The 12,518-nt window shown below is 36.7% G+C and overlaps 1 protein-coding gene across 1 annotated transcript in view; it reads left to right on the forward strand.

Moving 5' to 3' along the window:
• The window catches only part of lrp1aa (low density lipoprotein receptor-related protein 1Aa), a 239,829-nt gene that overhangs the window by 24,442 nt on the left and 202,869 nt on the right, over positions 1-12,518 (forward strand). Inside the window, exon 2 of the mRNA XM_056467699.1 lies at positions 3,078-3,200. Coding sequence (XP_056323674.1) covers positions 3,078-3,200 — 123 coding nt within the window. The remainder of the gene's footprint in view (positions 1-3,077; positions 3,201-12,518) is intronic.

The raw sequence follows: 12,518 nt of genomic DNA on the forward strand, positions 1-12,518 counted from the left end.
GAGCTGTGTGTAGGTATAGTGTGTGTACAGTCATATTGGAGTGATAGAAACACAATACGTCTCTTTTTTTATTTTCCTGACGTTAAAATAGGATCCAAATCCCTCCCATTTTGAGGCCGACCGCAACGTGATGTAAGAGTATGGATTCCCCGCCCACCAAATTGATTGACAGCCGTGGATTAACATGTCTCCATAGTAATGTTTATAATCATATCAACAAGACAGGACGTGCGCAAAGCAACCGGGATTAAAAGATCTGTTCAGCTCGCTGTGATCATCAATCATCAAATCTGATCAAGAATGAGTTTTACAAGTTAAGCATGATAATGAATTACAGCGATTTTGTCTTTATCACTACAGCTGCGTGTCAGTACAATTATTAAAGATGTTTCAATCTCAGTTTGTGGACGTTAAATCAGATTTGTTGTGTACATTAACATAGCGGATATCCATACAGCAGTGGAGATTAACCTGTATCCTGTCATATTTGCCATGCAAAAATAGTGTAATGTACATGTATAATGTAAATGCACATGCTGTGTGTGTGTGTATACGTGTGTGTGCATGAGCTTTGTAAATTAAAATAAATTAAATGTAAAATAAAATGAAATAAAATATGCTGAAAATTTGAAGACTATTCAAAAGTAACATACTTTTTACGCTTTAATAATTAATAAAATAAAAGATGTAAAATAATCAAATAAAATACGCTGAATATTCAAAGCTCGCTCAAATGTAACGTTCATATGTTTTTCAAGAGTTCACACTTAGCTGATAATCAATAAAGCGTATTTGGCATGCTGTCCCGGGAGAGAGCCCTGAGCTCATAATATCCTTGAGCCCGGGGCTCCCTCCCGTTAGAAGGGTGAGAGGGGAGTTCGAGCTCAGGTAGGTCTCGAGAACTCCCCTGCTTGTCGCCATGTGAGAAGTGTAAACTAAGGTTGTCTTAGGTTATAATTTGGTTTAGTCGATTGGCCACTGCGTCGCCTAATTTAATTTAATTTAATTTAATTTAATTTAATTTAATTTAATTTAATTTAATTTAATTTAATTTAATTTAATTTAATTTAATTTAATTTAATTTAATTTAATTTAATTTAATTTAATTTAAAATGAAATCAAATATGCTGAATATTTAAAGCTTACTCAAACATTTGTTTTTATGTTGTTAGATTATTCACATAAGTAAAAAAATGTTACTGAAACACTTGAGAAGATCTTTGTTGTGTTTTTTTCAGTTTTTTGTTGTTGTCGTTCTGTAGGAAGTGCTGATAGTGGTCTGCGTTTCTGCTGTGTTTATGTCTGCGGTGGGCTGCTGATAGCAGACTCCAGGTTTTTCACAGAGCTTTCGCTGGTCTGGAATGAATTCACACTCGATTCCAAATATTCCACCAATGAAAAGCGAACACATTTTTGGTGCTTTCTGCCGCCAAAGCAGAACAAGATGTGCTTTGATGAGCTGCAGACGGGTTACATCACTGCCACTGATGTGGGAACAGAGGAGGAACGCTCTGGAGAACTGCATTTACATTACTGAATTTCAGACGTTTCTCCAGCAAACCCGCCTATAGATAAATAGATAGATAGATAGATAGATAGATAGATAGATAGATAGATAGATAGACAGACAGACAGACAGACAGACAGACAGACAGACAGACAGACAGACAGACAGACAGACAGACAGACAGACAGACAGACAGACAGACAGATAGATAGATAGATAGATAGATAGATAGATAGACTGCAGCCAAAATGTATTAACTTACCAAGTAACAGACAAATGCATCCTATTGTAACAATAACTGAGTTATTATATTAAAAAAAGTGATGCATTACAGTATTAGTTACTGTCAAAAGTAAAGCTGTTGCAGTAACTCATTACTAGTAATGCGTTATTGCCCAACACTGGTCTTAACTATTTATTGTTTAAGTTATAGAAAGTTTAACCTCATATTTTAGCCACTCTGATAGATATAAGCTGATGCGACTCAGTTAACTTGATTCAGCTCAAAAATGTAAGATTTGTTTTACAGTGCATCAGTCAGAGCTGGACTTTGTGTGTGTGTGTGATGTCCAGACCGGAGTCAAAGCAGTCTGGCGGGCAAGATCGACAGCCTTGGCTGCGGTTGGTTTGTTTTCAGACAGAAATGAGCGTCAGTATCTGGCAACGTCCAATGCAGCCAAACGCCAGCCAGACCACAGATACCCACAACGCCTGTTTGATTTCACTTAATTATGGATGCTCATGTGTTAAATACAGTCGAAGACAACATTATTAGCCTTCCTGTCAAATGAGATTTTTTTTCTCTATAAATATTAGTGCTGTTTAACAGAGCAATGTTTTTCACTGTATTTACTATTAGATTTTACTCCTGGAGAAATAATTATTTCATTTAAACAATATTTTAAAGCATATATAAAGCTGCAGTGGTCAATATTATTGACTCTCTTAATAAATGCTAAGAACAAACCACAATTGTCTAATAATTTGCTTAAGTAACTGGGTAGTTACTCAAAAAATCTAAAATCTGTCATCATTTACACATCCTATGCTTGTTGCAAACCTTTATGAGTTTCTTTCTTCAGTTAACAACGTTTGAAGAATGTTGAAAACCTGTTACCATTGACTTCCATAGTATATGTTTTTCCTACCATGATCCTATGTCAATGGTTACCGGTTTTATATATGTATATATATATATATATATATATATATATATATATATATATATATATATATATATATATATATATACCAATATTCAATATACACAGTACACAAACATATAATATGTCAAAACAAACTTTGATTTTGGATATGATTAATTGCAATTAATTTTTTCTTAGGATTAGTTGTTAGAAATTAGTTATTAAAACTAATTAACTATTAACTAATTAGTTATTAAACACGTCCTGAATATTTTTGGATCTGTATTATATTTGAAGAAGTGCTACAAATGCCAACGAGGGCTAATAATTGTGTCTTCAAATGTATTTGCGTTTTTCATATGAGTAATGGCTGAATGCATTATTAATTTTGACTCATGTCTGGATCTGCTGTTTGTTCGTTTCAGCTCCAAAAACGTGCAGCCCGAAGCAGTTTGTCTGCAGGGATCAGGTGACGTGTATCTCCAAAGGCTGGCGCTGTGACGGGGAGAAAGACTGTCCGGACGGCTCAGACGAGGCTCCAGACGTCTGTAAGTACATCTCTTTATCTCTTTAGGGGTCCGTTCACTCAAAACTGAAGATTCTGTCATCATTTACTGGTTGAGTTTCTTCTGTTGAACACTTACGTTGTCCGTCTGAGCTCTAGATCTGCCGCTTTCAGACTGTTGAATGACTTCTCACATAGACTGATTGGCGCGACTATGCATTCACAATAGTATGACCCGATATAGGGGGTGGTCAAATTGACATTTATATTGTCTATTATTATTTTGATTATTAACATTATTATATTAAATACAGATCAGAGCGAACTATTTCTGGTTAAGACGAGATCCCCCCCCAAACATATTGTTTTGACATCCTTCGAGGGGGATCAACCCTTAATTAAACCCCCCTGTAATTAGCAGCCTGTTTATAACCACTTGAGGCAGAGTAAACAGTGAGAACATTTACAATTTTTGTGTGAACTGTTCCTTTAAGGGGTTTAGATGCATCTTAAAACTGTAGTGAACTAACTGAGGGTTGCGAATGACTGCTGTTCTGCTTTTATCTCAGTAATATCCCATTTTCATCTCTCTGTAATGTCTCTGAGTTTGCATGTTCTGGCGTGTTGCTGTGAGATTCCCATATGGGTTTCCAAAGACTCTTGATTTACTAAAGCAGGCAGTTGAGTTTGAGCTCACACTCCCATAGTGCACCAGTGGGAGAGTGAGGCTCTGCAGGTGATTGAAATGAAAGAACAGCTCATTTACATAATGACCAACACAATCTACTGAGAGCGGTGCGAATTAAACATAATCTGTTTTAGTAAATACTGTTGGTGTTAATAAATGAACAACTCTCCTCCTGAAGCAACTATCACAAAATGTAAAGTGCTATTTTTGGTGACATGTTTACTCAAAATGATCAATCAGCTAGAAGGTTGTTTTAAAGATATTGTGACATGGGTTATAGTCCAAATGGAGTATACAATGAAGAGGGAAAGAATAATAAATAAATGAATGAATATAAATTGATGGAGGAAAAAGATGAAGGAAGCAAGATTCCATCTACAAGTAATAATATTGGCGAATAAAATGTCACAAAGTGAAACAACCACAACCTCTGTACGTGGAAAAATAAAAGATGTTTCCCAGACATAAATGCTTATATATTTCCAATGGTACAATCCTATACTCACTAGTAAAATACAGTAAAAACTATTAGCCTAAAATATTTAGTCACTTTTATTTATAAAAACGCTATGGCTGTGTTTATTTGATCATAAATACAGTAAAAACTACAACCCCAAATCAGAGAAAGTTGAGACCGTTTGGAAAATGCAAATAAACAAGAAAGTAGTGATTTCCCATATTTACTTTGACTTGTATTTCATTGCAGACAATATGAACAACTTTGTCTGGTCAACTTCATTTTATTTGTAAATATACATCATTTTCTGTCATTCAGACCTGCAACACGTTCCAGAAACAGTTGTGTTAGGAGCAGATTAGGGCTGGTAATCAAGTAAACTGGTGTAATAATGATGTGACACAGGTGATGTCAACAGGTGATTGTGATTATGATTTGATACAAAAGCAGCATCCAAGAAAGGTCTAGTCCTTTAGGAGCAAAGATGGGCAGAGGATCGCAAGTTTGCCAACAAATACATGAGAAAATGATTGAAATGTTTAAAAACAATGTTCCTCAAAGAAAGGAAGACATTTGCATATTTGACCTTGAATAGTGCAGAACATCATTAAAAGATTCAAGGAATCTGGAGAAATTACAAGGACAAGAGGGCAAGCCTAAGCTGAACAACCGTGATCTCCGATCCCTCAGGGGGCGCTGCATCAAGAATCCTCATTCATCTATAAGCCATATCACCACATGGGCTCAGGACTACTTTGGCAAACCTTTGTCAAGTACCACAATATGTAGTTACATCCTTGCCTGTGAAAACTGTACTGTGCCAAAAGGCAGCCCTATGTTAACAGTGTCCAGAAGCACAGTCAACTCCTCTGGGCTCGAAGCCATATGAGATGGACCATCACACAGTGGAAACATGTTCTGTGGTCTGATGAATCAGTTTTTCAGGTATTTTTGGGAGAAATGGACGCCGTGTGCGCCAGATCAAAGAAGAAAAGGATCATCCAGACTATTACCAGCAACAAGTCCAAAAGTCAGGGTCTGTCCTGGTATGGGGTTGTGTCAGTGCCCTTGGCAAAGGTAACACAACTGAGATGCACCATTAATGCTGAAAAGTACATCGAGATTTTGGAGCACAATATGCTGCCTTCTTTTCCAGAGACACCCATGCATATTTCAACAAGACAATGCATTCTGCACACATTACAAAGTCCTGGCTATGGAGGAAGAGGATACAGGTACTTGACTGGCCTGTCTGCAGTCCCGACCTGTCTCCAATAGAGAATTGGTGGTGTATTTTGAAGTACAAGATGCGACAACGAAGACCCCATAGTGTTGCCCACCTTAAGACTTGTTTGCAGGAAGAATAAGACAAAATTACAGCTGAAACACTTCATCACTTGGTGTCTTCAGTCTCTTGACACCTTTAAGTGTTGTGAAAAGAAATAACAACATTACAAAGTGGTAAATGCTTTACTCTTACAACTTTTTCGGATGTGTTGCAAGAACCAAGATTGGAATGTGTTCATTAAAAAACAAAAAAAACTACAGAAATCATGAGGAACACATGAAAACAATGTTGGTTGTTTTGTCTGCAATGAAATACAAGTTAAAGTAAATTCAGAAATCACTACATTCTTTTTTATTAGCATTTTCCATACTGTCCCAACTGTTTCTGATTTGGGGATGTAATACTGCAAAATATTTAGTCACTTTTAATCATGAAATATGCTATGGCTGTGTTTACTTGAACAAAAATACAGTAAAAATGGATTACTGTAAAATATTTTGTCACTTTTAATCATTAATAAGCTATGGCTGTGTTTATTTTATTTAAAAAAACAGTAAAAAATAACACTGTAAAATATTTAGCCATTTAATAAATATGCGTCTTACATCTCAAAACTCGCTGCTGTCAAAAAAATACCAAAACAAAACAGAATAAACAGTGTTAGGATGAGAGAAGACAAGCGTTTTGATCTTTAAATGTTTTAGTTGTTCTTTTTGCACACATTATGTTGCTCCACCATTAATAAAGTAAAACAAATATTGTCATAAAATAATTTCCTTGTTTATATTGAATGCAGAATGGTGATTTGAGTGAAATCTAAGCTGTGAGAGTCCCGGCTGTGTGCAGCTGTTAGTGTTTCTGATTGGCTGTATCAGTGTTTGGTTTTTCTCAGTGGTCGTTCTGTTTCTAGATTACTTTGACCTGAAGCACATGTTTTTAGTTCACTTCACTTGTTTAGTTTGATCAGTTCCTGTGACACTGACTTCTCGTGGCCTTGCTTAGATCTGTTTATGGCGAGTTATCGAGAGGACACTGCAAATTCCAGATCTGTTTTCCTCTTTCTTTAATTCTAAAACCATCACAAATTCACAATTATGATCTTCATTTCAGCAACATGACTGAAACAGACATATAGCAGTCTGCTTTTTCTGCTAGTCTCAGTTTGATATGCTTATAATTACTTATAGAATAGAAACTGGCCTTGTTGGTTTAATGGAGTTATTCTCTATAACAGTCTATAATGGAGAAATAATAGATGAGTTTAGTTGTTGACTAGTGAGTAGATGAGTTTAGTTGTTAACTAGTGAGTAGATGAGTTTAGCTGTTGACTAGTGAGTAGATGAGTTTAGTTGCTGACTAGTAAGTAGATGAGTTTAGCTGTTGACTAGTGAGTAGATGAGTTTAGTTGTTGACTAGTGAGGAGATGAGTTTAGTTGTTGACTTGTGAGTAGATGAGTTTAGTTGCTGACTAGTGAGTAGATGAGTTTAGCTGTTGACTAGTGAGTAGATGAGTTTAGTTGTTGACTAGTGAGTAGATGAGTTTAGCTGTTGACTTGTGAGTAGATGAGTTTAGTTGTTGACTAGTGAGTAGATGAGTTTAGCTGTTGACTAGTGAGGAGATGAGATTAGTTGTTGACTAGTGCGTAGATGAGTTTAGTTGTTAACTAGTGAGTAGCTGAGTTTAGCTGTTGACTACTGAGTAGATGAGTTTAGTTGTGTACTAATGAGTAGATTAATTCAGTTGTTGACTAGTGAGTATATGAGTTTAGTTGTTGACTAGTGAGTAGATGAGTTTAGTTGTTAACTAGTGAGTAGATGAGTTTAGTTGTTGACTAGTGAGTACATGAGTTTAGTTGTTGACTAGTGAGTAGATGAGTTTAGTTGTTGACTAGTGAGTAGATGAGTTCAGCTGTTGACTAGTGAGTAGATGGGTTTAGCTGTTGACTAGTGAGTAGATTAATTTAGTTGTTGATTAGTGAGTAGATTAATTTAGTTGTTGACTAGTGAGTAGATGAGTTTAGCTTTTGACTAGTGAGTAGATGAGTTTAGTTGTTGGCTAGTGAGTAGATGAGTTTAGCTGTTGACTAGTGAGTAGATGAGTTTAGCTGTTGACTAGTGAGTAGATGAGTTTAGTTGTCGACTAGTGAGTAGATGAGTTTAGTTGTTGAATAGTGAGTAGATGAGTTTAGTTGTTGACTAGTGAGTAGATTAATTTAGTTGTCGTCTAGTGAGTAGATGAGTTTAGTTGTCGACTAGTGAGTAGATGAGTTTAGTTGTTGACTAGTGAGTTTAGTTGTGGTCTAGTGAGTAGATGAGTTTAGCTGTTGACTAGTGAGTAGATGAGTTTAGCTGTTGACTAGTGAATAGATGAGTTTAGTTGTTGACTAGTGAGTAGATGAGTTTAGTTGTTGACAAGTGAGTAGATGATTTTAGCTGTTGACTAGTGAGTAGATGAGTTTAGTTGTTGACTAGTGAGTTTAGTTGTCGTCTAGTGAGTAGATGAGTTTAGCTTTTGACTAGTGAGTAGATGAGTTTAGCTTTTGACTAGTGAGTAGATGAGTTTAGCTGTTGACTAGTGAGTAGATGAGTTTAGCTGTTGACTAGTGAGTAGATGAATTTAGCTGTTGACTAGTGAGTAGATGAGTTTAGTTGTTGACTAGTGAGTAGATGAGTTTAGTTGTTAACTAGTGAGTAGCTGAGTTTAGCTGTTGACTACTGAGTAGATGAGTTTAGTTGTTGACTAGTGAGTACATGAGTTTAGTTGTTGACTAGTGAGTAGATGAGTTTAGTTGTTAACTAGTGAGTAGCTGAGTTTAGCTGTTGACTACTGAGTAGATGAGTTTAGTTGTTGACTAGTGAGTAGATTAATTCTGTTGTTGACTAGTGAGTAGATGAGTTTAGTTGTTGACTAGTGAGTAGATGAGTTTAGTTGTTGACTAGTGAGTAGATGAGTTTAGTTGTTGACTAGTGAGTACATGAGTTTAGTTGTTGACTAGTGAGTAGATGAGTTTAGTTGTTAACTAGTGAGTAGCTGAGTTTAGCTGTTGACTACTGAGTAGATGAGTTTAGTTGTTGACTAGTGAGTAGATGAGTTTAGTTGTTAACTAGTGAGTAGCTGAGTTTAGCTGTTGACTACTGAGTAGATGAGTTTAGTTGTTGACTAGTGAGTAGATTAATTCTGTTGTTGACTAGTGAGTAGATGAGTTTAGTTGTTGACTAGTGAGTAGATGAGTTTAGTTGTTGACTAGTGAGTAGATGAGTTTAGTTGTTGACTTGTGAGTACATGAGTTTAGTTGTTGACTAGTGAGTAGATGAGTTCAGCTGTTGACTAGTGAGTAGATGAGTTTAGTTGTTGACTAGTGAGTAGATGAGTTTAGTTGTTGACTAGTGAGTACATGAGTTTAGTTGTTGACTAGTGAGTAGATGAGTTTAGCTGTTGACTAGTGAGTAGATGAGTTTAGTTGTTGACTAGTGAGTAGATGAGTTTAGTTGTTGACTAGTGAGTAGATGAGTTTAGTTGTTGACTAGTGAGTAGATGAGTTTAGCTGTTGACTAGGAAGTAGATGAGTTTAGTTGTTGACTAGTGAGTAGATGAGTTTAGTTGTTGACTAGTGAGTAGATGAGTTTAGTTGTTGACTAGTGAGTAGATGAGTTTAGCTGTTGACTAGCGAGTAGATGAGTTTAGTTGTTGACTAGTGAGTAGATGAGTTTAGTTGTTGACTAGTGAGTAGATAAGTTTAGCTGTTGACTAATGAGTAGATAAGTTTAGCTGTTGACTAGTGGGTAGATGAGTTTAGTTGTCGTCTAGTGAGTAGATGAGTTTAGTTGTTGACTAGTGAGTAGATGAGTTTAGTTGTCGACTAGTGAGTAGATGAGTTTAGTTGTTGACTAGTGAGTAGATGAGTTTAGTTGTCGTCTAGTGAGTAGATGAGTTTAGTTGTCGACTAGTGAGTAGATGAGTTTAGTTGTTGACTAGTGAGTAGATGAGTTTAGCTGTTGACTTGTGAGGAGATGAGTTTAGTTGTTGACTAGTGAGTAGATGAGTTTAGTTGTTGACTAGTGAGTACATGAGTTTAGTTGTTGACTAGTGAGTAGATGAGTTTAGCTGTTGACTAGTGAGTAGATAAGTTTAATTGTTGACTAGTGAGTAGATTAATTCAGTTGTTGACTAGTGAGTATATGAGTTTAGTTGTTGACTAGTGAGTAGATGAGTTTAGTTGTTGACTAGTGAGTAGCTGAGTTTAGCTGTTGACTACTGAGTAGATGAGTTTAATTGTTGACTAGTGAGTAGATTAATTCAGTTGTTGACTAGTGAGTATATGAGTTTAGTTGTTGACTAGTGAGTAGATGAGTTTAGTTGTTGAGTATTGAGTAGATGAGTTTAGTTGTCGACTAGTGAGTAGATGAGTTTAGTTGTCGACTAGTGAGTAGATGAGTTTAGTTGTTGAGTATTGAGTAGATGAGTTTAGTTGTTGACTAGTGAGTAAATGAGTTTAGTTGTTGACTGGTGAGTAGATGAGTTCAGCTGTTGACTAGTGAGTAGATGAGTTTAGTTGTTGACTGGTGAGTAGATGAGTTTAGTTGTTGACTAGTGAGTAGATGAGTTCAGCTGTTGACTAGTGAGTAGATGAGTTTAGCTTTTGACTTGTGAATAGATGAGATTAGTTGTTGACTGGTAAGTAGATGAGTTTTACTTGTTGACTTTGTGTTAAAATATCCTGAGCTTGAGTTCACCCCAGACCCCAGAAAAATGCATTTAAAAACTCCACTGACTTTATCCCCATAGAATCAAAACTGCTTAAACTCTACATTTGGGCTAGGAAAGTATATCAAAGTAGGCAAACAAATGCCTAAAAGACGTCACCTAGCACTCCACGTGATTTACATTCATCTGAATGGGAGAAAGTGAAGCTCAGTTTAGCAGCAGCTTTTAATCTCAGGTTGTGGTTGAAAGTTCTGAGCGTGTGGAGTTCGCAAGTGTGAAGTGTCTTTCCATTCACACCCTTTCTGGCAGAACGGCCTAACAGAAACCCGTTCAGCAAGGAGTGCGGCGTCAGTTTATCATGAGGGGGAAGGGGACCGGCGTAATTAGAATTAACTCGCTACTTTAAATCTGGCCCTAGAAAACAATGGCGCGGTTCATGAGGCAGCTTTAGGACTTAAGGAATGTTTGCACTGCTTCGTCACAACCAATTACATGCTTTGAAATAATTTGTCTTTCTCGAAAAGCGCTGGCGTGGCTTTCAGAAGTGTTGGGTAAGAGCAAAGCTGACGTTCACAAGGCTGAATCCGCTCCATGAGAGGTGGAGAGTATTCAGTCTGGAAGTCATTAAAACCCCGTCCAGAGGAATGGAGGGAAAACTGCTGTTTTTTCATGACCTGCTTTTCTCAAAAAGCTCAAACTTCTCTCTGGCTTCCTCTCGGCTGACACCCTTGGTTCTTCTCTATTTTAGCTGTGCTACAGGGTGTTGACGCTGCTTTACGCTCTTTGCATTAAAATTAGACAGTCTTTTCTTAATACTCTGGGAGCTGATGTGACGTCTTACTCACTTGCTTTAGTCAAATGTTCCACAGCTCTGAAAAGGATCAAAACAAGTCTGCCATTTACTCAGCTTCCTTTCAAAGGATTTTCGATCTTCAGTGGGGCACAAAAGATTTTTTAGAACCAGTTATTGACTTACAATAGGAGAAAACGTTGTAATATGAAATATAAAAGCTATTGTTAAATGGTAAAACTATGAGTCTTCTAAAACCATGTGACCGTGTGCTTTGTGTGAGGATCTGAAAATGTAAAGGCGCCATAGAGTGCATTGATTCAATATGTTGAATTGTTCTCTGATATCTACATATCAGTGTGTGGCTAAAATAGAGCTGAGTGATATGACACAATGCATAAATGTGCATTGAACATGTATACTCAGCAGTTTACATGTGTTTGTTGCCTCATTACAAACATATGTGGTAAATTTCACAATATACATGCTAAACTAATAAAAGATACAGTTAAACAGACCTTATGGGCCCTGTCATACACCCAGCGCAATAAGGTGCAAGACGTATTTGGCACGATTTGTTGCTATTTTCAGACCAGCGCAACACTAATTTTCATGTTTTGCGCCACGTTGTTTAAAGAGCAAATCCATTTGCACAATTTTGTGGACTCATAGGTGTGCTGGTCTATAAAGGAGCCGCGTTGCTATTTTGAGAAACTAAAGCAGACCGTGTCTTTGACCATCTAAAAGCTGCTCTGTGTATAATGTTATTATTATTAGCAGTATTATTTATTATATGCGTATTTATATTTGTTTTAATAAAAACAAGTTCAGTTTTGTCCACTTGTGGGGTTTCGGAGATGTCTGCATCAGCATATGGGGTATAAGAACAGGACATGTGTTTGGATATAACTCAGTTTTTTGAGCACACTTCATTATTATTGTTTATTTATTCCTTTGCTGTAGATTAGAACTGAATTTAGAAATAGTTTTGAAACAAATCTTTGCGCTTAACAAACAAAATTAAATATTTCGGCTAATGAATGACTTCAGTGGAGTGGGTTTCCACCGTTTCCTTACTCCACCAAAGTAAAGGAGTAAAGTAAAGGGTAAAAGTAAAGAGGCCGAATAGAGGAGGCTCGTTCTTTATCCTCGCGCTGCAGATGCTCTGTTGAACTGTTTTCTCTCTTGTGAAACGTTCAGTTTTTCCACTCACAAAGTCTGCCATGTAAATAGCAAATGGAGCGACACAACTGACTCTTAAAGGGAATGGGAGATGAGACTCTGATTGGTTTAATGCACGTTATGCTCAAAACACACCCAGAACTCATTAAGAGAATAAGCTCAACCCTGTTAGACCATGCGCCTGAGTGCAGATCTTCACAGTATTATTCTGTTCTTAAAATAGCAAAAGTGGATTTGGACATGCCCTTTAT

Source organism: Danio aesculapii, chromosome 11 (assembly GCF_903798145.1).
Source record: "Danio aesculapii chromosome 11, fDanAes4.1, whole genome shotgun sequence".
Lineage (NCBI taxonomy): Eukaryota > Metazoa > Chordata > Actinopteri > Cypriniformes > Danionidae > Danio > Danio aesculapii.